The sequence below is a fragment of the Anser cygnoides genome, chromosome 17 (genome assembly GCF_040182565.1).
Source record: "Anser cygnoides isolate HZ-2024a breed goose chromosome 17, Taihu_goose_T2T_genome, whole genome shotgun sequence".
NCBI classification, from domain to species: domain Eukaryota; kingdom Metazoa; phylum Chordata; class Aves; order Anseriformes; family Anatidae; genus Anser; species Anser cygnoides.
The window spans coordinates 12,047,125-12,073,150 of record NC_089889.1 but is presented as its reverse complement, the minus strand read 5'-3'; the positions used below and the strand labels follow the sequence as shown (position 1 = coordinate 12,073,150).

Below are 26,026 nucleotides of genomic sequence, written 5' to 3'. Positions count from 1 at the left end.
CAGCAGCTGCCGCACCCGTTCCTGTTCGCCCTGTGGCCACACACAGTCCCAGCTACTGCTACGTCCATCAAGGAGACTGTGGGAGCTTTGCTCTTGCTCTTGACACTGCTGGAAGCCCCTGGCAGCAGGGGGATGGAGAGCGGCTTGATGTTCTGCATCAGGTGCCCTCAAATGGGACACAGATCCGGGAGCTGCTCTCACTGGTGTTGACTTTTAGCCGGGTCTCAGCCTCATCTCTTGTAAAAGGCAATATTTACTTATGTAAAAAGGTATAACGCATGCTTTGCATGGGTGTTCCAAGTTAAAAATTGTCAGTCGGTGCAAACAGCTCTTCGGGATGAGATACAGAAAAGCAAAGTGCACGTGCTGTGTTCCTGCCCTTCGTCTCAGAACAAACAGTATGACCTGGTGCCCCTCTTGGCAGCCAGTGGCCTGGTTTAGCTGGTTCTAAAAAGCACTGCAGCATTTGGGAGTGCAGGCCTTTAGATAAAACGTATTCTGTTGTATTTCCTTTTCCCTGGTTAGGTGTTTGTAGTGTCTCAGTGAGTCAACACGCCGTGCGTTTGAGGAACTGTTCCTCAAAACGTTCCTCACAACTGTTCAGGTAAGCGTTTAGTACAGATCTGCTAGAGGCAGTGAGAGTAACCGGTCCGTGCTTTCCAGGTGGCATGCAGTTTCAGGAAGGAGCCAAATGGCACATTTTCCCTGAAATGCCAATGCGGGGCTTTTTCCAACTGGCTGTGGCCATGTATTTGATGCGGTTCCTGCATACGAGTCTCACTTCTTGGTCCTTAAATTTAAAACCAATGTCCAGTCAGGAGAATAACATCTCTGACCAATGCAAGGTATTCATGGTGGGTTTAGATGTTAGTTTTATGAAAGCCGGCGTGGAGGAGCTGCTTCACCTGGGTGCGTGTGTGCTTGCAGTGCCGTGCTGGCCTTTGGACGAGGGCATGGAGAACAAGGAAACTGTTTGTCCACGGAAAAAACAGAGTGGGAAAGCCGTGCAGGTCCTTGGGCAGGCCCTCTCCAGCACGACAGGGGATCTCTGTGGCAAAACCCAACCACACGGCTCCGGGGAGGCCAAACCCCCGCGGCGGGCGGCTGCCGCCGTGCCATGGATTCGAACCCGCGACCTCGCCCACCGAGCCCCGCCCGTCAGCCCGCCCTGCCGCGCAGGCCCCCTCCCTTAGGTGCCCGCCGCATTCGCCTGCACCGCGGCGCTGGACGCTCAGGCAGCAGCGCGGGCAGGCCGGGAGGAAGCGGAAGTGGCGGCGGGGTCCTGGCGCGGTTGCCGAGCAGCCCGGCAGAGGCGGCAGGGCGGGCGGAGGCGCGGGTGCGGTTCCCGCTGCGTCCCGGCGCCATGAGCGCGGCCGGGCTGGTGTCCGCCACGCCGCCGGTGTCCGCCACCCCGCCCGGGGCTCCGGCCCCCGCCATGCCCCCCGGGCCCGAGTACTACGAGGAGGAGGAGCTGGAGAGCGCCGAGGAGGAGGACGGCGAGCGGAGCGCTCGGGCCCGCGACTCGGACGAAGGTTGTGGGCGGCCCGGCCGGGCCGGGGCTGTGGTGGGCAGCGGGGGGCCAGGGAGGGGGGAAGGGGCGAGAGGGTTGGGGGGAAGAAGGGCTCTGAAACTGCAGGAAAATGCTGTGGAAATGAGGGGTCGGTGAGTGCGTGAAGTTTCCCGTGGGAAACGTGAGGGGAACTGGGGCTGCTGTGCGGGTGTGAGGAGGCAGAGAAGGGGAGCGCCGGGAGGGGGGTTGGGGGGTTTGGGGTCACGGCTGGGGCAGGGGGAATGCGCTGGAGCCTGGTGGGGGGATTGCTGAGAGCTTGTGGGGTGCGGGGGCTCGGGGGAGGGTGGAAATGAGGGAGGAGAGTGTGGGGAATGAAGGCAGGGGGTGCTAGGAGGGGTTAGGGGGTTTGTGGGGGGATTGGGAAAGCAATGCAGAAGGGAAGCCAAAGTGAAACCCAGAGCGTCCTGGGGTCCAGGGTGCATAAAGTAACAAGTAGGGGAGGTGAAAAACAGCCCTGTGATGGTCCCAGGTGCTCTGTCAGCAAAACTCCTCCATCAGATCTGTGTCTTTGTGAATGAGGAGCTGGAGCTAAGCCTGGAGAGCCTCAGAAAAAAAAAAAAAAGCTGAAGGTGTTTCTCTGTAGCTTAAATCAAATCTTTCTTGTTTCTTTTTTTTTTTTTCTCCCTTTTAGAGACTGACAGCCCTGCCCATACCTAGGGAATATCACTGCAGTTTAGGCTATGCAGCTGTACACTTTCTATCACAACCCCAGCCCAGAAAAACTGACTTCTCCTTAGAGAGGAAGGGGTATTTCTTATTCATTCTTGGCTACCCGAGTCTTACAGCTAATAAATGTGTGAAGAAGTAGCCAACAACTAGCAGTTCTGCACTGGTTTATTTTGTAGTTTATATTATCTCTCTGTAAGGTCAGGGCTGTCTTTAGTGGTGCTGGTGTTTGCTGTGTATGAATGCCAGAATACTTCTGTGCAATGCGTAGCTGAGAAGTCAACTTCAGATCATAGCAAGTAGCTTATCTTTAGTGAGGCCTTTGTAGTAAACCATAACAGCATCTCGTCGTAGTATCGTCTGTTTGGAGTGTTTCAGGTTGAGGTGCAGAGGCATTGTGAATCAGTTAGAGCTGTTTCAGTCATAGCCTTCCACAGAGGAGATTATTTCCTGGGTGAAACAATAGGAAGGAGGCTGGGAAACGTTCTTTGGGGTCCTAGGGTTGTGTTACCGTCTCACTTTAGTATTTGTAAGCAGTAATGTTGAATCTTAAATTAGGAAGAAATTACTAGAGTATCTTAAGTCGATACTGCTTGAACTTCATGTAAGCTTTGTTGCAAATCTACTGGAGGATTTATCTGGGATAACTTGCAGTTGCATAAAAGATGATTCAATTCTGAACTTATCTCTGCAATTGCTTACTTGGTTATGTATTTGAGGTTAAATTGCCTGAGTGTGGGTTTTTTTAGTTGTTTACTATGTTTTTTTAATGCTGCTTTAGTTTTAGCATATTGTTCTTTACCTCACTTAGATACTGAGGATGCCAGTGAGACTGACCTGGCAAAACATGAGGAAGAGGACTATGTAGAAATGAAAGAACAGTAAGTAACCTAATAAAAAGTAGTTCTGTTGTTGGGGAGCGGGGCAGGTGCGTGTCTTTTGCATAAGCTATGCAATGTTTTGGGCTAAGATTTGTGTTTTTAAGTTTCTACACCAACGTAATAGCTAATGGGTACATATTTCTTCTCAATTACTTTCTCAGTTCAAGAAACAAGTGCTGTTTCGAACAAAGACAGGTACAGGTTCCTGGGAGCAGCTCAGTTTTCCTGCAATTGAATCCCTCTGCAGGCAGATCCTTTAAAGAAAACAAAGCATCTACTTGATACAAGCCGTGCAAAAAGCAAGGTGTCTACTCACATCCCTTAAGCAACAGAATGCCAGTCTTGTCCAGGAAGAGCGGCTTTTTGGAGACTTGAAATAGTTTCTCTTAATGTTTTGGAGCATTTAGTGTTCTTTCTTACTGGTGGAGATGTTTTTTTATACAGTTGAGGAAGACTTGGCCTGTGTTAAACCACAGATACGTGAGAAAGGAAATGCGAGTCTGCAACAGAACCAGGAATAGACTTTGCTTTTAGTTTTGTTTTTGTTTTTTTCTTTTCTTTTGGTGTGTGTGGTGATTTTTTTTAAATAGATGACGTCAAGGTCTGGAAATGCCTCCTCTTTTATATGTAGGAAACTTACACACCTCAACATTTGACAAAGGAGCAGAATGGTTCTGTTGTAAAGTTTCTGGTGTCTGTAGATCTAAATGTCAAGACAGGTTTTCACTTTAAAAATAAGTCTATTTTTGCTGAATTGTTACGGAAACAATTGTTTGCTTTGTAAAACTGATGGGGTTGCAGGCGTTTTAGGTGGAATGAATGAATGATGATCTTTTATTTGAATGACAAATACTCTTCTACTTTCTTGTTTCCTGAAGTTTTTCTGAAAAGGTTTTAGTTAAGCGTAAACACGTTGTAACCGGAGGAGAGGGTGAAGTAAACCATGCCTGTTTGCTTTGTAACATAAAGTTGTGTGTGCTCGAACTTTGCAGGATGTATCAGGACAAACTGGCATCTCTTAAGAGGCAATTGCAACAATTGCAGGAAGGTAAGCTTCAAAGGGGGTAGCTTTTTTTCTAAACAATTTTCAGCACTCTTTAAAAGTACTGTTTGGTTGGAGGACGATTGCAGAGGTCATAGAAGGATGGGGATTTTTAGATGCTTCACTGGTGGAATATTGGCTCCCTGTTTTGCTGCTTATGGAGAAATATCAGCTACTTTCCATCCTTCTTCACTCCACGTGCTTATAGCTGAGCCTCTGTGCAGTACAGAGTGCATTTCTTAAAAGCAGTCTTTTTGCTTTCTGAGAAAACAGGGAAAATGGTTATCAAAATAAGCCAGAACTGTAGTTTCCTGATTTCAGATGTTACTGTTTGTGTGTCAAGTAGCGTACTGCCCTTTGAGGAGCACTGAATACAAGGAATAATTAAAATTGCAGTTGAAATCCCCAATTTATTTCAACTAGGTACTCTTCAGGAATATCAGAAAAGAATGAAAAAGTTGGACCAGCAGTATAAAGAAAGGATACGAAATGCAGGTAAGCTGGATTTCTTTCAAAGATGATGCATGCACCATAAATGCACAGTTTTTGTAACACCTGAAGCAAAATAATGGTAATTCTGCCCTTTAAAGAATGGGAACTTGCTGCAGTGAAGGGTTGTTCCCTCTCTAAGGGTAGCGTGTAGGTTTTTCTGGGTACATGAAGTGTGATGGATTTTTTCTTGATTTTTTTTTCCTTGATCAGCGTTGTTCACTAAATGCCAATAAACAGTTCTAGTCTTCATTTCTTCATTTGTGTGAAGTAGAGCAAGTAAAAATGTTTCATATATCTGGCATCATGACTAACCCACAGTCTTCCTCTTTGGCTTGTTCTTTCATGTAGCTTGCGTGAAACCTCCAGGTGTACTTCTTTGTACTTGCGGGAATAGAAAGTTAGGGCTGCCTGCTTTCTCAAAGATCTTGTTGTGCCCTAGAACAGCGAATGCAGAGGAGTTGCTGCTGAAGGTGTTACTCAGTGCAGCCATGACACTGAGCGGGCTGCCTGTACTTGCTTTTCTGGCTCTCTGTTTCAGGAGCACAGGCCCAAGTTAATTTTTAAAGTGCTTAGCTCTTAGCCCTTCTGGGTAGCCTTTATTGTGTTACTGCAGAGAAATGGCTTGGGAACCAGATTGATTTGCTTGCCTTCCATCTTGTTCTCTTTCCAGTAGTTTGTAATCTTGGATACCGAAGCGGGGCCTCTTATAGAAGCTGTTATATGAGAATAGGAAATGTAATTTTTTTCTTTTAGAGAATTTGGGTGAATTCTGTAACGCCTGGGCCATTATACTGGGAAATAAGACAGGCAGTGGCAGTTGTGTGATGCCTAACATATTCCAACTTTTCAATAGGGCAAGCTATCTCCTTCTAAAAGTGCTTGGGATGGTAAAGGATTTGCTTGAAGAATTTAAGCTAGTTGAACTACTACTTGCTGACAGGAATCTGTCTTCTGAGATGAATTTCATGTGTGTTACAGTGGCATTCCAATAATATTGGGATGTTTTTGATAAAATTAAGACTAAATGCAAACTTGCCAGCCAGAAATGCAAGGAGCGGTGCTGCAGCATCATATTTCTTCCACAGGAGGGCAGATTGTGATAACTTGGAACTTTATGATAAAAATCCGACTGCATAGTATGACAGGATGGTCTTGTGTTTATCCTTCCCATGCTGAGGGTTGTTTTTCGTTCTTTTTTTTTTTTGAGCATGCAGATAACGAAGTAATGGTTACAATTTACCCACTGACCCATTTACTAATTTACTGATGGAATTAGTAGCTGATCTGAAAAGAATGGCTTACTGCTGTGTAAGCTTTGCAAATCTGCTTGACTATCTGTAGAAAACGTCAACTAACAATACATTTTTGTCGCTTTTCCATGGCTACATTATTTTCAGCATATAACTGCAAAGTGAGGGTAGAGGTGGGATGAGCACGTACGCTTTTGTTGCAGTATCAAATGACTTAAAATGTTAAATAATTCTGTGCATCTTTCAAGATAATAAATTGAGTCTGTCTTGTCTTTCAGAATTGTTTCTCCAGCTGGAAGTAAGTACTCTTAATTTGTCAAAATACATGTTAACTCTATACAAGGACTTAAACCTGCAGTTTCATCAACTAGTACTTGTTTTCGCTGTTTTTTTTCCTGTAGTGTTGTTACAGTTGAATATAGAATACCGATGATATTACCTCAAGTAATTTCCAGACTGCCATTAAAATAGACTTAAAAAAAAAAAATCTTGTACTGCTGTACGCTGGTTGTGTATTTGATGGTTTAAAATGGTTTTTTAAGCTTGCTTGAGGTGATAAATGATAGTGATTCTTTAAAATCTGAAGAGCTTTCTGCTAGAGACTTGATAGGTATGCACCAGTAAAATTGGTTTAAAAAATTAATTCTTTTGCTGATAATAGCTCTGCTTGCTTAGTCATATTTAGATGGTTTTCTGTTTGTTTTATTTAAATATTGATAAGCTGTAGAACTAGCTATAGCTTTGAACCGGAAAGCTAATCAAACCACAGCAGTTGAAAGAAGGTGTTTCTAAATCATTGGTTTGGGACATTGGCTCCTCAGCTAACTGTTTTATCTTTTGGTTTGCATTAGACAGATCAGGTGGAAAAAAATTATGTCAAGGAAAAGAAGGCAGCAGCAAAGGAATTTGAAGATAAGAAAATTGAGCTTAAAGAAAATTTGATTGCAGAGTTGGAAGAGAAGAAGAAGATGATTGAGAATGAGAAGCTAACCATGGAATTAACAGGAGGTAAGAAACAAGATAGGCGTTTGTCGCTTGTCTTCCCTGCTTCAGTACTGCTTAGGGAAAAAAAAAAGTTTTAAAAAAATAGCAGTGCTGATTTATACAGACAGCTAGTCTGGCTTTAAAACTTTCCAAATGTCAACAGATGTAGAACACGAACTGGTAGTCTTTTAGTGGGGAGTGCAGTTCATAATAAAATTCAGTGACCTGAATTACTAACAGATAAATCAACATAGTGTCAGTGAAGGAACAGAGTGGACAAGCTTTCTTATTTACTTTTTCTCCTTTCAAAATTGAAGAAACTCTTGAGAAACCTTGGACTTTGTTGCACAGCTGCAGTCAGTCACTTGGGTTTGGAACATTATGCTAGGCTAACAGCGTGATGCGTCTGTATCTGAGTGGTTGTCTCTCTTCTGTAGGTTTCTTTTTGGAATATTTGGGAATTCCTCTGGTGGTACCTGGTCATGGGGTTTTCCCTTCATGGTGCGTGTTGTAAAGCCTGTGATGTTTTTTTACTACTGTCAGTTTAATACACTTTCATTGCTTAATTACGTGCCTTTACCAGAAGGGAGCTGTAAATCTTCCAAAATAGAAGGGTATGTAACTGTAAGTTAGCTCAAAACATTGTATACAAATTGATTTCCTATAATTAATGACCTTTACTGTTTGAATGAGTGATTTTGTGTGTGTGTGTGTGTGGCCCAAATCCTGAAGGGTCCTTATCACTTCAGTAACGAGTAGTGTAGAGTTCTTTACTGATTCTGGAAAGCCGCAGGTAGTTGGCTTTGAAAGGACTGTGTCAGTCCTTCAGTTGTGTAGCAGAACCATAGCCAGGCTGGGGTTGGTGTCCTCCCTACAGCTGGTTCAAGGCAGGAATTTACTTTGCCCAGCTAGTGTCCTGTATTTCAGACTGTAGGAAGAATGCAGTGTTACTGTTAGCAGTAACATCATTTCCCTAAATTGTGGTGGCAGTTGGAGTCAATCTAATTTAACTACTTTTGTAACTGAGTTCTTCCAGTGAACACCTACCAGATGTTCATGTTTTTTCATTAGGCTGGTGTGAAATGTATTTTCATGATACCTTACTCCATATGCAGGGAGAAGGGATTCTTTAGTTCCTGTGATCTGGCAATAAAGCTACTGAGAAATAATGCAATAATGACCTAATCAGTGGTACCAGGTTTTAAACTGTCCTTTTTTCCCTCCAGTAACAGATTTTTAAGAAGCTAAAGGCAGGCAAACAATCAGGGTTGAAGTGTGCTACTTAAAGCTGGTAAAATAGATGTCCGTTAGCTGCATTGCTGCCCAGACTCTGGAAAATGGACACTAAATGGACACATTTCTTTTACAAAACCACTTGGTACCCTTGATGCCTCGGCCATTCTCTTGTCAATAATGGTTGTGGTGGAGTTATAGTGGTAATTAGCCTCTTTCACAGGTTGTGCTGCTGTGGTGCTGAACCCAAGGTCTGATTTGATTTCCTTACAAAAAACAACTGCCTCACTTTATGGACCGATAACTTTGGTTGTGTTGCTGAGGCCTGTCCATGAATTAGACCTTTTTTTGTCCTTTCCTAGTAGCTACACAAATTATGTAAGCTGATAATTTAATTAGTGTTCAGAAGGGAGAAATAAAACCTGTTTGGATGTAGTTGAGTGCTTTTGGCTTTGTACAAACTGTTAGTGCTAATCTGGTCTGGAAAACACCTTGTGCTGTGCTGCTTCCCCGATAGTGGTGTTCTGGTTTGTTAGTTTGTTCAGTAATGAAGTCTAGTCTGATCTTACAAGCTGTCTGTGTCTTAGCCTTATCTTACTGTTATCCCTTGCCTATGTTCGCCAACTACTAAGTTGGCATACAGTGCTAATCTTGCAAGCAGATTTTCCTTAGGGAATCAGGATCTGACTAGATCTTAGCTCTGGAAAATCTGGGTACCAATGTTCTAAGAATCTGAAGGAATTCAATTTCTCTGTCAGCGGGACTGCTGTTAACATCAAGACGGAGATTTGCAGAGTTGAAGGGAGACTGAGCAGGAGTAAAAAGAGGTATTTAGAAGTAATGTGTCCAGTCTGGGGTCCAGATTAATTATCCTCAGGAAAGCCCCACCATTGTATGTCCCAAAGAGGTGAGATATTTCATCAGATACAACTCGGGGAGAAGGCACAGAAATAACTGTGGAGAATCAATCCCTTCTGCAGTGCGTGTGCTAGACCTCCCTCATCTCCTTCCTCCCAGACTAGCAGAAATGCAATCTGATTCCTTTAGAACTAGCAGATTTTGTTCTGAATGCGTGCAGGAGGCCAGGAAATGAGAACACTAGAGCCTGCGTGGACTTGGTGAATTTCAAAACCTATAGAAGCTCAGTGCATGCAAGAATGCAAGTTGGCAACCTGATGATGGGCTGGTTTGAGTGCCAGGACTCACCTGCAGTTTCTTTAGGTTGCAGCTGTTGTCTCCTGGAGAGTTGCATGGTGTGGGGTTCAGCTGTTCAGCCTCACGCAAGCCTGTATTTCAGGTTAAATCTGTTGGTACTTTAGCAGCTTTCTTCATGAAGTTTTCATGAATCTCTCAAGAATGTCGAAGCTCTTCAGGTGTTTCGTGGTAAATGGAATACTTTCAAACTATTTTTTCCTGAAAACTCTCTTTGGTGCTAACTTTCAGCTGACTTGTCACAATTTAATATGCGGGGTGCTAAGATAAAGAGAGAACAGAAATGATGTTTCTGCCTTATTCACATTTTAAGCAATACAGATACCATCTCTGTGACGACTCATTTCAAAGTTTTCTTTAAAAAAGGTGAAAAAGCCTTCTCGGCTGGGCTGCATATCACCTTGAGCAAGTGCTTCAAACTCCTCTTTTGAGGCTCTTGTAAATCAATCATAACAAATGTGAAGGATGGCTTCCATTCAGCACAGTAACTTATGTTTTTAGTGTCTGCAGAGCTATTAGTGTTCGGTGTTTTTCAGTCGGCTTTGAGTTGCAGAGAGGTTTCCTTTGGCATGCTCTTGGTGGGTGGCACTTCATTTTTTATTTTTTTCATCTTTTATCATAATATCTTTTCCTTTGATGTGCGGAATGGCCATCCTTGTTCACCCTTGAGATAAGGAGAAAAGTAATTTGATGTGTTTTGAACACATCAGAACGTTGATGTATTGTTGCTCAAGGATGTAGCATCTAGAGGGAGCCACAGAAGCTTCATATACGTAAGTGCTATCTGGGATGTGATTCATGTGTACTTAAAGATAAGCAAATAATTCATAGCACGTAGAAGAGGTGAAATGATGGTTTAGCATTTAAGATGTGGTCTCTTCCTTGCAAGTTCAAGGTATCCTCATAAATTAAGGAATATTTTGTGTGAGTTTCAGAGTAAAGCAGGGCAGTTAAGATGACCTGTAGATATTTGGACAAACTGCAATGCAGATAATGATGAGATGTTTCAATTTTAGACAGATTCTGGCTTTTTCCCCAGTGCAGAAGCTACAACTTATTTCCTAACAACTGTTGCTTTGGGAGTTATTAATTAAGTTCATTTTATAAAACATAATTTGAAACTTTTTTAGATCATCTGCATTTAAATCCTATTTGTGTTCAAAATTGTTCCACCAGACTTGTATCAGTCTCAGTCCTGAATGCATTTACCATCTGTATTGCTTGGACAAACTTATTTTTCCAGCTTGAAGGCACAAAAAAGAACAGTTGATATGTAGGTGATGTTTTGTGTGCTATTACCTATTCAAGTTCTGCTAGCAAAGACCTCCGTGAACCCTGCCTTTTAAGTGGTCTATTTACAAGCATATATTTGGCTTTAGCATCAAAAAAAATATCCCTGAACCCTTGTGCTTTGTCATTGTACTTCAGTTACCTGCACCTGAAGGAGCTATTGAATGCCCCTGAAACAACTGTGCAACTTCCAGACAGCGAAAGCTGTAACCATGGCATCACAGCACTGATATTGAACAGTGACCTCGTATAAAAGAGACTTTGTATTCACTGTCAGCACTTCCAGCTTGAATGCTGAAAGCTATCATGAAAAAAATCCAATTCTCTGTGCAGGAGAGGAGACATCATTTTCCTTGTGCTCCGTGTAGAAAGTTTCTGATTATGTCTCTCCCTGTGGTCTTATCTGCTCTCCAACTTCATTACCCTACAGATTCTATGGAAGTGAAGCCTATCATGACGAGGAAACTGAGGCGACGACCAAATGATCCAGTTCCCATCCCAGACAAGAGGAGGAAACCTGCCCCTGATATCCTTTTACACAGTCGTTGGATGGCTTTTCTATTTGAGGCCAGCATTCTGCCTGCAAGGCAAAATGCATCAGTGTTGTTATGTATAGGAAAGAAAATGAGATGAGGTGCTAGAATCTGATTTTCATCTAGGAAATACTGAAACACAACTTCTCCTGTATATTGTGTGATAAACTAATATAGTACAGCTAGTCCCTGGATATCCCTTACTAAGACAATATAATCACTTAAACTTCACAGTGCCATGAGATGACATAGGTGATTTTTTTTTTGTCAGCAAGATCAGTTTGAATTCCTTTCTAAAAAAATTACCAGAGGAAAAGCTTGAACATTTTACCTAAATGTTGAGGCAATTGATTCCATAGATAGGAAATGGCTTTTTCCATGAGCCAAAGCTTTTCTCATTTCAAGATGCGACAGGACATTTGCCAGAAAGATCATATTTGTCATATCAAACTAGTTTTTCCATTTCTGATAAAGGCTTCAGATATCTAATACAGAAAGATGCATAGCAAAAGCAAGGAGTGCTAGATTTGTTCTTTGAATAATAAAAAGATGAAAATCCGTCTTGTCTTCATATATCACAAGAAACAGTAAAACATGTATATGTAATCCTTCTCTCCTGCCTCGTTGCATGTTTTTGATAATTAAAATGTTCTTTGGCTTTTGGAAATATATGACAGCGGGCACTTTCTCTGTTTGTATATTAAATTCACCTGGAAAGGGAGGCAATGATATTTGCTTTGCAGAGGTTTATTATTAGATTCCAGACTTGTTTGGCTTAGATTAAAGAAACTTATCTTGTGACTCCTGAGTGACTCACATTTTCTGAAGGCAATATCAAAACTTAAAATTCTAGGATTCATGCAGGATAGTCGTGAGCACCTCCACTTTTAATTAACCTCTTTTTAGTTGGAGATTCTGTTCACTTTTTCTAAAAAAAAATATATCTATTAGCGCTCATATCTCACCTGAAATAAATGAGTTTCATAGCAAACGTGACCTATTAATTGAGCATGATAGAGCAGCCACAGTATGAAACTCTCTGCCTTTCAGCACTGGAGTAAAGATCCATCCCTCTCTCTCTCTCTGTTCCTCCTACAGAGTTGCAAACCGCTGACTTTTTTTTCCTAGATTTAGGTGAGATTCAGCTTAATTTTACAAAGCTTGGAGCGAGTCTGTTGTGTTTCAGCTTCCAGATTTTTCCTCTTGCGTTGCTGTAGAGAACAACATTGAAAATGCTACTGATTGCCTATATGAAGTAAATGTCAGTGCACTAAAGGTTTTTCATTGATGGTTATATGTGAATAAATTAAAATGATTTGGCACTGTTTATTGCTAACGATGAGACTGTGGAGATTGTCTTGTATTAATTCATATGACAAAGAACAGCTTAGTGTAACACCCGTATTAAAATCTGATGCAGTTTTACAGAAACCTTCTGGCTTGTGTTCAGTGAAGCGAAATGTCGTTGACTTGTAGTTTGTAGCTTTGCTTGTCAAGAGCTTATGGGAACCTTAATTCCGGATACCTCAGTTAAATTACCTGTTGACTGATGAGCAAATAATGGAGGACCTGAGAACCCTGAATAAGGTAGGGATTATGGCTTGATTTGTATTTATTTTGTAAAGAAAGCTAACGTTCTTCCCTGAAGAGCACAGAGCTGTCTGATGTTACTGTCTGACACGTGGGACTGTTTCACCACAACAGACTTTCTAAAATAACACAATAAAAGATTCAGCAAGATGGTATCTCTTCCCTTCTATTGTAATAAGCTTAATTAGCCTAATTAAAATGACTGTCATGCAAAAATGTTACCTTTTGTCAGAACCAAGTGATAAGCTATCTTAAGGAGTGTTTCTCTCTTCCTCCTCGTGGCTGAACAGATGTTAACGCTGTATTCTGTGAGATCACAGGCTGCCTCTGTTTCAGGCCTTTGTGGGCTTTCCTTTTTTTTTTGCCCCCTCCCCAGTCTTGCAATACTTCCCCAGACTGGTTGGGGTGCAGTGTGTATGTTTATACTTCAATTTTTTCTGGATTTTATTTTCCTACTGCTTTCCTGCTAAATGGTTGGAGGCTTTTATGGTTCATCATACTAGATGGCTGTTCATTGAGGTTTTTGAAGATGGTAATGGAGCATGCCTATTGTGGCAGCTGTAGAGGTCTCTCTAATAATTTACATGCTGTATTTGGTGTGCCCCAAGAAAAGTTGGATCACATTCAAAGAACGAAGTGTGTGAGATGGATTAGGTTTTGGCTGGTTTTGGTGGACTATCTGAATGCTCTGAGAAAGCTCCATTTCTACACCTTTAGTATCATGAAACTCTTTATCTACACCTTTAAGTGTCTAGGGCATACTATTCTGGTTTTGTTATGCCACTTAACTGTACATTTAAAAATAAGAACCATATGGAAAGGGAGACCATCTTAAGTTATTACCATCTTAAGTTATTACTATAGCCTTTCTTGGCTCATGTCAGATCTGTAACACTTCTTTATTCTCTTTCCATGTAGCTTAAATCACCCAAGAGGCCAGGTGAGTTAACGGTTGCATTGGAACTTGTTCACAACCATGTTGTTTTGAACAGAGATTTATATTGTAGACTTCTTCATTGTGTAATTCTTGACTCCACAATTCGACTGTATAAATGTTTTAAGTGTAATTGCTGTTCTTTGGGTAGTTACTGTGGCAAACTGGGGTGCTGTGCGGAGTCCCTTCATCTCTTGTTGGGGGTGGGAAAGGAGCAATATGCAGCTTTAGGTGCCTGAAACATTTGGGTGACATGGGACAACTTGAACAACTTGGGACAATTTGAATTGTCAGACAACTTAGCTGTGTTAAAAGATCTTTTCGTAATATTCAGATGCACCTGGACAGCTTAGCTGTTTGTATGGTAGATAGAGGTTTGAAAACTTAGGGTTTCAGCTTTCTAGATGGGTCTGTACACATTATTTCAAGAAAGAGCAGTACTAACTTGCGTTAAGTAATCCTGACCCTATTTTACTACTTTATTATAAATTAGAATTTAAAACAAATTGAGGATGTATTGCCTTTCCCCTACCTATCAAAACTTCTTCAGATGTTTGATCTATTTCAGAAAATGTTATGATTTATATAAACAAGGTAGAGGTTGAATTATTCATCCCTGTAGAGTGTATTTTTCTGATGGAAATCTGAGTTTGTAGCTTTTCTGTTTTTTTTTTTTCTGCTTAACATGACCTTATTAATTGCTATGTTAAGTCAGACGTGCTGCTGCATGGTGGACACAAGCTACTCTTTAACTGGTCTCTTTTCTGTTCTCAGCCTCTCCCTCCTCCCCTGAACACCTGCCAGCGACACCAGCAGAGTCTCCAGCACAGCGGTTTGAAGCCCGGATAGAAGATGGAAAACTCTACTATGATAAAAGATGGTGAGTCCCAGTAAATTTCTGTTTTTAAGCAGTCTTAGCCTTGTTTTGTGTAGACGCGAATACTTCAAAGAGGAATTGCTTCTTTGAAAGAATTTGGGGACAAAACGCCTTTGGGCAGATATTAGCCATCTTCCTCCAAGGGTTAAGCACCATGACTTTGGTAAATGGTAAGTGATAACGGAGTGTTCAGGCCTCACAGAGTTTCTGGAGTAACTACTGGCTTGACTCCATGATTTAGCTGTCCTTCTGTTCAATTTTGTGCACTGTGACACTTGGGAAACGTTTTTGTCAAACCTAATCTTATGTAAGAGAGCCACCAATGGATGCAGTTTGATGTAGCGGTGCAGCTTGTCAGCTAGGATACAGAAGCGCTGGGATCTCAGGTACAGCTGCTGCCCGCTGTATTCACCGTCCTTGTGCTCTGGTTTGTAGTACGCTAGCCCATCATTCCACAAGGTGGCAGAAGAAATGTTGTTTCACAATGAAAAATGTTTCTAATAACAAATCCAAATAACCTTTAAAGATCAAATCCACACAAGAGAGGCAGCTTCGGAATTGCTGCTTGGATTTATCACTAAGTTTTATGGTCATCTAGCTGCGGAAGCCTTACAAAATGTGAAGAAAATATTAAAAATTTCACAGGAATCTTAGTAGCTCTTAATCAGAGACATGCAAAACTAGATAATCAAGGGAACAGTCTGGTATTCTTTAACCAGAAAGCGATTTCGAAGTAGTGTGCCTACTTTGGTGTTCTGGTGGCTCAAAATAACTAGTATTGGGGTTGTAATCTTCTCACTGTCAATAATAAGTATGGAATTTGTTGTCTACACGGCAGTTCTCTTCTACAGCTTTTCCTTTTGGTAGTCTTCGGGTAGTGAAGTTTCATCAAGGGTTCAATGTATACAGCTCTGATAAAAGCAGCTGCCTGCAGCTTAAACTTCCTTGAAGCGTAAACCAGACATGAACAGGCTACTTGTTCCTTCACGAATGTATTAAGTTCCTTTTTTTTCTTGTGTAAAGCTACTATCCTCTAGGATATATTTGGAAGAATAAACTGTTCCTTAGGATTTTTAACCATGCAGATGACTGTAGTGTTGTATAACAAGAAAAATAAGATGGAGTTTGGTATAATCAATCAGTAAAACTCTTACCAAGTTTAAACTTGGGAGTGCTTCTGTGAGCCCAGATGAATCTCAAAGGCACAGTCTCCCTCTGAAAGGTGTCCAGTTGGGATGAAAAACGTTAACAGATACAACTGGATTCAGCAAGATGAAAGTCACAGGGGCCTCACCGTTAGGAATCCTAGTTGTTGCTGTCCCCTCTTCTTTATTCTTATATGCAGGTTTAAGATAAGTGTTTTATGGTTTCAGACTGTAATGATCCTGCTTTCAGATTTTGATGGATAGTAATAGTACTTCTGCAAAGCAGCTGGTATTTTAAAGTAATGAAGAAACTTTCGATAAGTGGGAGGGTAATTGTTTCTAAGGTGTATTAAGGCTGTAGCTGCTGGCACGTGCCAGAAATAATAAATCTGACGGCTCGGGAGTGACTTTCTCTGTTTCCTGACAGTAGCTATGAAGGACCGTTACCTAAAGTAGTGGCCTTCCTAAGGTCTTGTGGAGGTATTTCAAAAGCATATCTCCAAAGCGGAGGCTTAGTGTAGGGAATTTCGGAATGTGAAATTAGACTTCAGGTTTTATTCTCAGTCTGTTTGTTCTGCACCCCCACCAGACCCTAAAATGCAGTTCTCTATAAAACAGCCATCTTCTTTTTGCTTTTAGCTTTGCCTGCATACAATAGTACAGTGATTTTTTTTTCAATCTTCTAGTGGACATGCAGCTGAAAATCTCAGCCTTTCAGCAAAATATTTTGAAGCAGAGAGTGGAATTATTTCTGCTTGCCTTGCTTGTCATCGTGGTGTGGTTTACTTACTGCAAAAGTAAGGGGTGTCTGGCACTTTTCCTTCTCTCTTGAAAGACAACTTAAATTCCGCTGTATTTTTAGTCTCATCTGTTTTCCTGTTAAGTTCTACCCCTCTGTTCCCCTGTGGGTGCATAAACGCTGCAAAAGGCTGAGACGTGAATGTGTTGCTGAGGTACATGAGGTTACTTTGGTTGACCTGCCTCTTTGCATGTGTGGGGCTTGAGGCTGTTTGAGACCTACTCAATGAAAAAGTGTTGGATTTACCTTATCTTACCTTTTCTGTGCATAATTAACATAAATTTCCTGATGGACAGCAACTTGTGAAGTAAAATCCAGAGCCTGGAGCCAATTTCATGTGTGTCATTAGCTTTGCAATTCATTGATAATTAAAAATTTGAAACAAACAGCTTTGAGTGAAACCTATTTTATCATCGGTGCCTGCGCTGATCTCACTCAAGAGTTTTCTTTTGTGGTGGTGTCTTCTGCACTCTGAAGCTTGTGCACTGGTAGTATCAAGATGATCAGTTCTCCTTGCTTAAGCACTCACAAAATGTCATGGTAGAAATACCAGTCCATCAGTGTCCTATACATTATCAGAGCGAGGTCTGGTTTGTAGTAGCTTATATGGTTTCCCTTACATCGATTAATGATAATCAATAAATTTGATTAACTGGGATTTTTGGCTTGTATCATTGCTGCTATTGCATTGCCTTGGAACCTGCTGATACCCTTTCTGTTAAAATGAGGGAAAAAGAAGAATGGTTGGGCGCAAGTGTCTAAAGGTTGGAGAAATGTTTTTCTTGTTATGTTTTTTTGGTTGTTTTTTTCTTTTTTTTAAATTCTCTCGCCCAGCCCTTTGATAGTTAGTACTTTTGGGATGCCGAAAGCCACCGCTATCATTTTGTTCCTGGCAAGCAGTGTGAAAATTCTGAGTACATGAGCCAGTAGGAAGAGATTATGGAATAGACTATTGGAAGACTTCCATATTTACAGTATGGTTATTGTAGAAATAACTGCAAAGATTATGCAAATGCATGTATTTTGACAAATGGCTGTCAGCCCATCAGGCTGCGGGGAGTTGCATGCTGAGGAGATCTGCGTGGTGAGTCTGCAGCTTGGATTTCCCTGTTAAATATGAAGCACATCATGATTAGGTTGAAGGCTGAAATACAGATATGCTTTCATAACTAAAGCATTTTGGTGCTCTCTTGACTAAGATAATTTACTTGCAAATAATGTTTCAGTGTAACTGGTTTTACCTACAGAACTCTCCTAAGCAAAATAAACAGAAGCAGAATTTTGTCTAGCATACTTTGCAGCCCGTACCAGAAACGTGGTGTGGGTGAAGAAGGTAAGACCATGAAACCAAGCAATTTGGCTATGAATTTTGAAGGCTTTTTACTTTTTCTTAGGGCATTTTGTATAAAACACAACACGATTAAAATGTGATGTAAAAGTTAAAAATACGCTTAGATACTTTGTGCTTATTGTGGGCAAATATAGCTTCTCACAGAGTCACACCTATCACTTTGATATAATCTTCAATGTGTTCACAAAATAAGACTATTAGAATTTGAGGTCTCTGTTTAAACAATAGACTGCACAGTTGGATTGAATCCACTTCAAATTTGTTGTTACGTTAGTGTTCTAGTAATTTTTTGGGGGGGCATGTAAATAAACCTTTAGCAGCTGATTTGCTTTGTCAGATTGTATCTGGCATAATATGGAGTTGCTGTCTAAAATCTATCCTGTGTCTGAAGTGTGAAAAGCTAGTTTGGTTAACTCTAAGCATGGGCTTATTGTGAATCAGTGTCCCATCTCGTGTCTTGGTGCTCTGCCTCTTTCAGATATTAAATCTGTTTTTAGTAATCTGCTTTGAGAATTGAATTCAAATTGAGAGCGCTTCGTGCACTCTGAAGCTGCATTTAAATGCAAAGTGTGTGTGGAGGATCAGATCACAGCTATGCCCCAAAGATGGGGAAAGTGGTGTGGAAAGAAAAAAATAACTTTGTATTTATTATCTCCAAATACTTTTAGAATCCTGTCTTTATCCATCTTACTGTTGTTTACCTTCTCAGTCTCCGGACAGTTAAGGGTTCAATGTATTGTCTGTTGTTTTATTTTTGCAGGTATCACAAGAGCCAGGCCATTTACCTGGAGTCTAAAGAGAACACTAAGATCAGCTGTGTCATCAGTTCTGTGGGCGCCAACGAGGTAGGTGGCTGCTCCGGGATTCATGGGTCGGTTCAGGCAGGTAGACAGCAGTTTACTAGGGCCTAAGAGCAAGTACTACTTTCAGAGAAGATGTAGTCGTTTGGTGTCTAAAGAAGCTGAATATAAGATGAAACTGAATTAAGGTCTCATCCTGGGGTAGATCTGAGATGGGAAGAGCCTTGCTGTTGCTCTCTGAAAGGTGATCCTACATTTTGCAAATAGTAGTTTGGCAGACAGGAAAACGGGGAGAACTGAGATGTTGCATCTCCTTAGTGCTGCACTGACAAATTCCATTTCTGTTACTTAAAGCACATATTTACAGCTCCTATTAATGCAAAATAAAAATAAACCCCATTTGGAAACCAGGAGAGGATAAGGAAAAACTTTGTCACCAAATTGACTTCCTATAAGGGGAGAAAATTCTTCCTGCTAACATGAGTATTTATGCTGTAAAGTAAGCTGGCATCGTTCATCACCTACACGGAGATGGAGGGGGTGAATCATTTGTCAGAGACAATTTCCTGTTGGCGAATGATTAAGACTTAGGGAAGCAGGTCAAGAGAGAGTTGTGTGCCAAAGATTGATGTGAATCTCGTTGCAATATAATCTTACTGTTTGAGCAGTCCATTAGTTGGGCATCGGGAGCACTTTATTCTTTGCAGATTCCAAACACTTCAAGGAAAGAAATGGTAGACTTGAATGCACTTCTCTTCAATCAGACAATAAAGTAGCTTTAATTTGCTTTGGCAGTTAAGGGAAAATACTTTGGTTTCAACAAAATGAGTTGCATATGGGATGTGCTTTGTATCACAACTGTTTTCCTTGCTCTGTTATGCTCAATGGTTGTTTATTTAGATGTAGTAGTGTGCTAACAGATGTGGTATGAAGATAGTGCTGCTAATTTGATTGGAGTTATTGCTATTAACTTATAAAAATAAAACTCTTAATCTTTTGGAAACAGCTTACCTGAAACCTGAGGAAAATGCAATTTCTTAGTTAGAAATTTCACTTTTAAGTGACACGGTAGGTTTCATTTCCTTTTTCTGAGGAAGGTTTGGGAGAAGGCATGGCAGTTAATTTCCTTGTGATGAGTTTCTGCAACAATGTAAAGGCAGGGGAGATGAGAAAAAAATACTGAAATGAGGGAGTGTTCTTAGGAGTGCACTGTGCAGCTCTGATTACATCACTCGTTTTCGTTTTGCAATTGTTTTTTGAATCTTTCTGGGCTCTGCATAAATTTAGAAGCTAGAAGGCAAATCTGGATTTGAGATCTCCAGTCGTAGACCAGAGTTATAACTTGAGAGCATTTCTAAAGGAAGTCAAGTCAATTCAAAGGAACTTTACCGAAGGTAAAGGCACGGAGTGTCTCCCCAACAGCACTTCCGTTAAAGTTCAAAGTGGGAAAAAAAAAAGTCTTAACTGAGGAACGTAATATTATGACATAAAATTGTTGTCTTGTGGCTGAAAAAAAGAAGGAAGTAGTTAACTGTGTATCAGGCGTCTTTATTCATATGAAGGTCTAAATTACTTAAACTGGATTTGAATTTTGGAATTTGCTGTGGGCCTCTCCAACAGTCTGAGCTATGACGATCCAACTTTAAAAAAAAAAAAAAATAATAATAATCCCATGTGGTTTCTTTGGAAACTGAGTCAAATTACTGCATTGGTGGAAATCATTGGCCAAGCACATGGAACCGATTCAACATTTGAATTTTTACAATGACCTCTTCAGTAGGTACAGAAAAGGGGTTTCTTCCCATGAGTATATTCAGCAATATCAGTTTACTGGTAGTTGGAAAAAGGAGTAAACTTGTTTTTCTTTACAGTTTAGGAATAAAAGAAATTATGGGATGGCTTTGGTTGTTTCTGTTTGCCATGTCCTTTCAGTTCTTTAAATTAATAGATGTTATCTTCTGATGGCAGAATACATTGTATGTCTAAAACACTGGTTTTAAGTTCAGAATATGTCTTGATTCTTTTAGTTTTCTTAAGTGTGGCACGTTTTAGGGTTAATAGTAATTTCACTGTGTTCACTGAAAATGGAATTTTCATTTTCCTCCAAATGAAGCTTAACAAAAACTGATAACTTTAGCAAAAGTAGCGTGCCATTCCATCATACTGTGATAGAAAGCAAACTGTCCGTGTTTACTGTTCTATGCAGGCACTCAGCTTCTAGACGTACGAATCCTCTTGGTTAGCAAATCTTACCAAACACTTGGAAATGTTGCAATAGAGATGATTATCAGTAAAGGTAGATTTTAATTTCTCTGGGGAAATAACTGAAGTACAAATGCAGGCAAATATTAAATTTATATTCAGGGCTTCTCCTAGTAAGGTCAAATCGTAATTAAAATAATAACTGTATAAATCTACTATGCCAGGCTTCTAGCTAATACGATATCTAAAAAAACAGTTTGGGATAAATAGCATTCGGGCACTGACTTTATAAGCCTTTTCAGTGGGAAATACTGGGCTTCTGTCCTAAAATATTCTAGTATTAAGAGCTGGAAAACTCGTATTTTCCATGCCTTTATTTAAATGTGTAAATGCATTGGAATAATAAAATGCAGAGGAGTCTTGTTCAGATTTGATTTTTTTTTAGACCCAAATACTTGTACTTTTAAACTTCTTGAAAGTTATTTTATTTTTTTAAATTCTCTGAATGGCTGCTTCCATGGAAGCAATTTGTCCTTTGAAACATACTATATATCTGCAAGTTCTATGAATTCTTCCAGGCAGGTAGTTAAAAAAGAGGCCCTTTTATCTTCAGATACAGATTATTTAATACATTGTGAGAAATGCTTCACTGAACAAAATTAAGAGTAAGCTTTTCATTTGACTAATAGTTACTTGTGTCTGAACAAATCCCAGGATAGGTCATTTTTATGATCTGTGGATCTAGAGAGACTTATTCTTGATTAGGTAAAGCTTAATGCTGGAGTTCTGGTAAGAGCTGTAGCAGAAGCAAACTTTGCTTTCATTGTGATGCCTGGGGAAAGTAATTATTTTTGATGACTGTTTTGAGTGGAAAGTTAAATTGGTAAAGTTAGAAGTGTTACTTGGTTTTCTACTGGGGTTGCAGATGCCTGATGTGGGGAGGGAAAATGAATTAAGTTGAATCTGTGCACTCTGAGTAACAGAGATCCTTATTGTTAGATCTGAACACCTGGAGTTATTTGGCTGCATATTACTTACTGTGGGATTTTTCCCTTTTTCTCCCCAATGTTTTCCCCCTTGCCCCTCTCTCTCTCCTTCATGCAGATCTGGGTGAGGAAAACCAGTGACAGCACAAAGATGCGAATCTATTTGGGACAGCTGCAGCGAGGTGTTTTTGTGATTCGTCGACGATCAGCTGCATGACTGTATGCTCTTCCTTGCTCTTTTTTTTTTTTTAATTAAAACCAATAGACAAACATCTAATGGGGAATGGCGGTCTGTTCACTCTCATCTTAGCAACAGAGAACACTGTCATGACCTCTTATGAGACACTTTGTGGCTGGCCACGTTATCCACAGTAGTCCTAAAATCTTGAGTGATACCCAAGCACTGCCCTGGACTATTTCTGGACTTTGCATCAGGCTTCTGTATGTTTTCTTTATATTCTGGGTGACTATTTAAGAAGACTTTGCATCATACTTTTTTCACCATTGTTTTATGGTGCATAGATTGGACTTGTATGTTGAAGGCAGCGTAACATTTCTGTTTTGAATCAGACCAATGGAAGAAACTTTGCTTGTCAAGACCTGAGGTGGCTTGTTTTTTTATTGTTTTCCTGCAAGGCTCAGGATGTTGAGCAAAAGGAGAGTAATCCTGTCAGGTTCAGTTGCAGCTGAGATGCATCTGTAATATCTGGTAAATAACACCAGCTTTATGGGATGAACTGGTTAAAGACTCGAGCGTTGAGGCTTTTTTGGGAAAGTCTGATCAGTTTAGAAACTGCTGAAAATCCAGTTGATTTTAATGTAGTTAAGCAGTCACATGTGGCTAATCTGAAGCTTCCATTTCTCTTCACATTAAAAAACCCTTCAATGAACCTGCAGAGAGTATGTCTATACTGCTATAGTAGATTTCCTGAAATAGGCAGATGAGCATAAAACAAAGGATTGATTAACTGGGCTTTGCACGTAGCAAGACTATAGAAACTATGTGAGTATAACCATTTGTACGTGTAGAGAAATGAAAGATAAATACCAGTTTCTTTACTGATGCCTTGGGAATAGTGGGTTGTGCTGAAATGATGCTGACAGAAGATACTGGATCTGTGGTGTCCTCCAAAGAAGTCTGGTACGGAGTGGATAGCTGTATTGACATGCTCGTAGTGTACACCTGAAACCTTCATTCCCTAAAACATCTTACAAAGGTTTCCCTTTGAAGGGTGTTTTAATTACTGGAGATAACACTGGATTCCTACACTTACCCTCCAAAAACACAAGAGTTAAAACGTTCAAGTGTTTATATGATGAATGTACTCCCTTCCAAGGTGTTTAAAGATCTGACTCTGATCTGCCTCTGATGGCTGAAACCACCAGTACCGTGTGTGACTGTATTGGCACGAACTCCACAGCACCCTGGCAGCACTGTCAGATCTCTCCCTTCTGTGCAAATCAATTTTGTGTTCCTTCTTTTGATTACTGGACAAAAAGTTGTAATTTCTGCCTTTCTCTATCTGTTAGCTTGTGAGGCATCTTTTTGGTTTTGTTTTTCAACTGCATTCTTGTTCAGCATCAGTCTAGCCTTTTTCGTATCCGGATAAATGACTGTTTTAAACGTCTGTTTCCATTTCTTTTACTTGCTGCGGTTGGGTGGCAGTCACATCCCAGTAACTAATGCACATACACGGATCTGGAGCCGAGTGTTACGGCTGAGCTTCTGATGCGTTGCCTGTTTGGCTGAAACACCTTATGTACTCTTACCGTGTTTAGAGTTTGAACTAGGTGTGGAGCTGTGGTGGGGAAAGGAGGCGATGGCTGCCTCCCACCCCTGGAAGACGTGCCATCTTTGCTGCAGTTATCCAGGTGGAAAGCAGCAGGCTGTATTTTGTCAGGTTAAAAGCATACTTAATATAACTTAACATTCTCTGCGTGTGGCAGGTTTTTATAAGATGATGATGTACCAAACGGGATTTGTCACTGAGCCTCAAGATGATCATCGTAGTTCTTATAATAAAAAGCGTTAGGTAAATAGCAGGATTTATTTCCTGCCTATATCATTTTATTAATTCATATGTTTTGGGAAATAGCTGGAAACTTTTGAGCAGTTTTGGGAAGATGTCTCGCCAACCTGCTAACAGCAGGCGATCTCTCTACTGCTGTAATTTGTTACCTGTTTTAGGGTAACTTTAAAGGTATTGGTAGAGGCATAGAAATGTAGCAGTTCTCTTAGAGCCAGGTGTGATATAGGTGCACATCATATAAGCTTAATTACACAGCTTTGGCACCGCAGCTCAATCTGAATCACCATCAGCTCACCATTTCTATCCCTAAGCAGGGGAGGGGAAACAACAGCTGCTCTCACAGCCCAAAACTCGTCTTTCCAATAGCTATGGCCCTAAATTGCAGGACTTGGGGTGGAGGGAGGACTTGCACCCTACCAAACCTCTTACTCTGTTCTGGCACTGATCTTGGATGTTCAGAAAGGAGGTATGATGTTCTTGGTAACTCCCTTCTGTTCCCTGTCCATTGTCAATTTCCCCACTGCCCCTGAATCAGCCTTTGAAATTTAATATCTGCTTTTGACAGGCCAGAGTGTGGTCTTATAGCCCTCTTTTTGCTAATGTTTAACTACTACATTGAAGGTATTTTGTTTTAAGGCTGCTTAATGCATAGTTTCTAATTTTAATGAAATGAAAGTCTTTCTTACCATAGCTGATCATTGTAAAAAGTAAATTCTTCTCCTTTAACAAAGCAAATGAATATTGTATCATTTCTTTTTTTCAAGCAGGCTGTTCTGTAATGGCCTGTGCCATTTACAAAGCTGGAGGTGATAAAAATGCGGTGTCTGATTGTGAACACAGGGAAGCAGTACATTTTTTTAATCCTAGAAGGGTGCTCAAAGTGTTTGGTGGTGAGGATGAGCCATTTGGTCATCAAGTGTATAGACAGCTGTAGAAATAAGGATTTCCTGCCACTGGTTGGAAAAAAAGACAAGTTACTCAAGGAGATGGACAAGGTCTTGCTAAATTTCTAAGAGAAAATTGTCTTTTCTGTCTGCTGTTTGCATAACTTCAGTCTTGTGAAGAACTCAAACCCTCAGCGAACAGAAATGGCTTTGCTACAGGTATGAAAATATTTAATTTTCATTATGAACAGCGTTTAAAGTAAATTTAACATGTTTTAACTGCTGGTTATAGTATATTTTTAAAGAAAGGTGAACCTTCTGCCAAAACCAGACGTATTGAGGGTTAAATTGTAATTGGCTGTTAGCTCATGTTAGGTACTTTTTTCATTACCCTGGGAAATGGACTGTGTACCTGTTGGGGAAAAAAAAAAAAATACTATTTTGCACTTGATCAGCCATTAGATATTCCAATGTACAGAAAGCCTGATCAGTGAACTAACTTCCATTGGCTTTTTGACATCATGCTCACTGAAACATTTCAGAAGAGTCTTTTTACTAGGAAGAATGCTAATAAGATAAATTCTTTTTCAGCTTGTGTGCTTTGTCTGGAAGTTTGTAAAGAGACAAAGTGATTTAGCAACAAAAGCCCTGTTTGTTTGCAATTTTTTTTATGCTACTGGGGTACTTAGAAAAATGAAACCCAAAAGAGCAAGAAATTGTTGTGACCTTTGAATAACTGGTTCTTCTTCTTTCAGAAGAAAGATTAAAACATGTTTTGGGTTCTTGTTCCACAGAAGTGAATAGCAAACATGAAATGATTAAGAAAATCTGAAGCGGTGTTTAAGGTTTGCTGTTACTAGTTTTAGTTTGTCCACTTCTAAGACTCAAAATTTAGTGTGCTTTTAAGTATTTAGAAAACAAAAGCAGGTGTCATGTATGAATTTAATGAAATTTAACGTCGCCGAAACATTGCATTTCATGCAGTCAAATAATTCCACTCTTTCAGTGTTCTGCTGAGTTTGAGAACCCTTAATGTTTAACATCAGTTTAAACTTTTGGAATGTTGAAATATTGTGTTATACATGAGCTATTTCTTTGCAGTGGAGTCAAGGCTGGTATTTTGATTCTTCCTCTCTATTCAGGAGTACTTTTAAATATTCTTGATTTCAGTTTAGTTAATAAATGTACGTAAAGAACACTTTAGAATCATATAATCATAGAATCATTAAGGCTGGAAGAGACCTTCAGGAACATCTGGTCCAACCACCCCCTACC

General features: G+C 40.4%; 1 protein-coding gene across 1 annotated transcript; it reads left to right on the top strand.

The window, feature by feature from the left end:
- Positions 1-1,280: 1,280 nt before the first annotated feature.
- On the top strand, positions 1,281-23,461 carry SUDS3 (SDS3 homolog, SIN3A corepressor complex component). The gene is made up of 12 exons (XM_048063926.2): positions 1,281-1,532; positions 3,048-3,117; positions 4,110-4,165; positions 4,583-4,654; positions 6,180-6,199; positions 6,753-6,909; positions 11,051-11,146; positions 12,679-12,740; positions 13,662-13,683; positions 14,452-14,557; positions 18,610-18,694; positions 21,956-23,461. Exons 1-12 carry the CDS (start codon positions 1,364-1,366, stop codon positions 22,052-22,054), a joined length of 1,014 nt encoding a protein of 337 aa, XP_047919883.2. The 5' UTR covers positions 1,281-1,363; the 3' UTR covers positions 22,055-23,461.
- Positions 23,462-26,026: the final 2,565 nt, after the last annotated feature.

Coding starts and splice junctions, on each gene's coding strand:
- SUDS3 (XM_048063926.2), top strand. CDS start 1,364: ATGAGCGCGGCCGGGCTGGTGTCCGCCACGCCGCCGGTGTCCGCCACC. Junction 3,118..4,109: donor TATGTAGAAATGAAAGAACA/GTAAGTAACCTA, acceptor CGAACTTTGCAG/GATGTATCAGGACAAACTGG. Junction 11,147..12,678: donor GAGGAGGAAACCTGCCCCTG/ATATCCTTTTAC, acceptor AATTCCGGATAC/CTCAGTTAAATTACCTGTTG.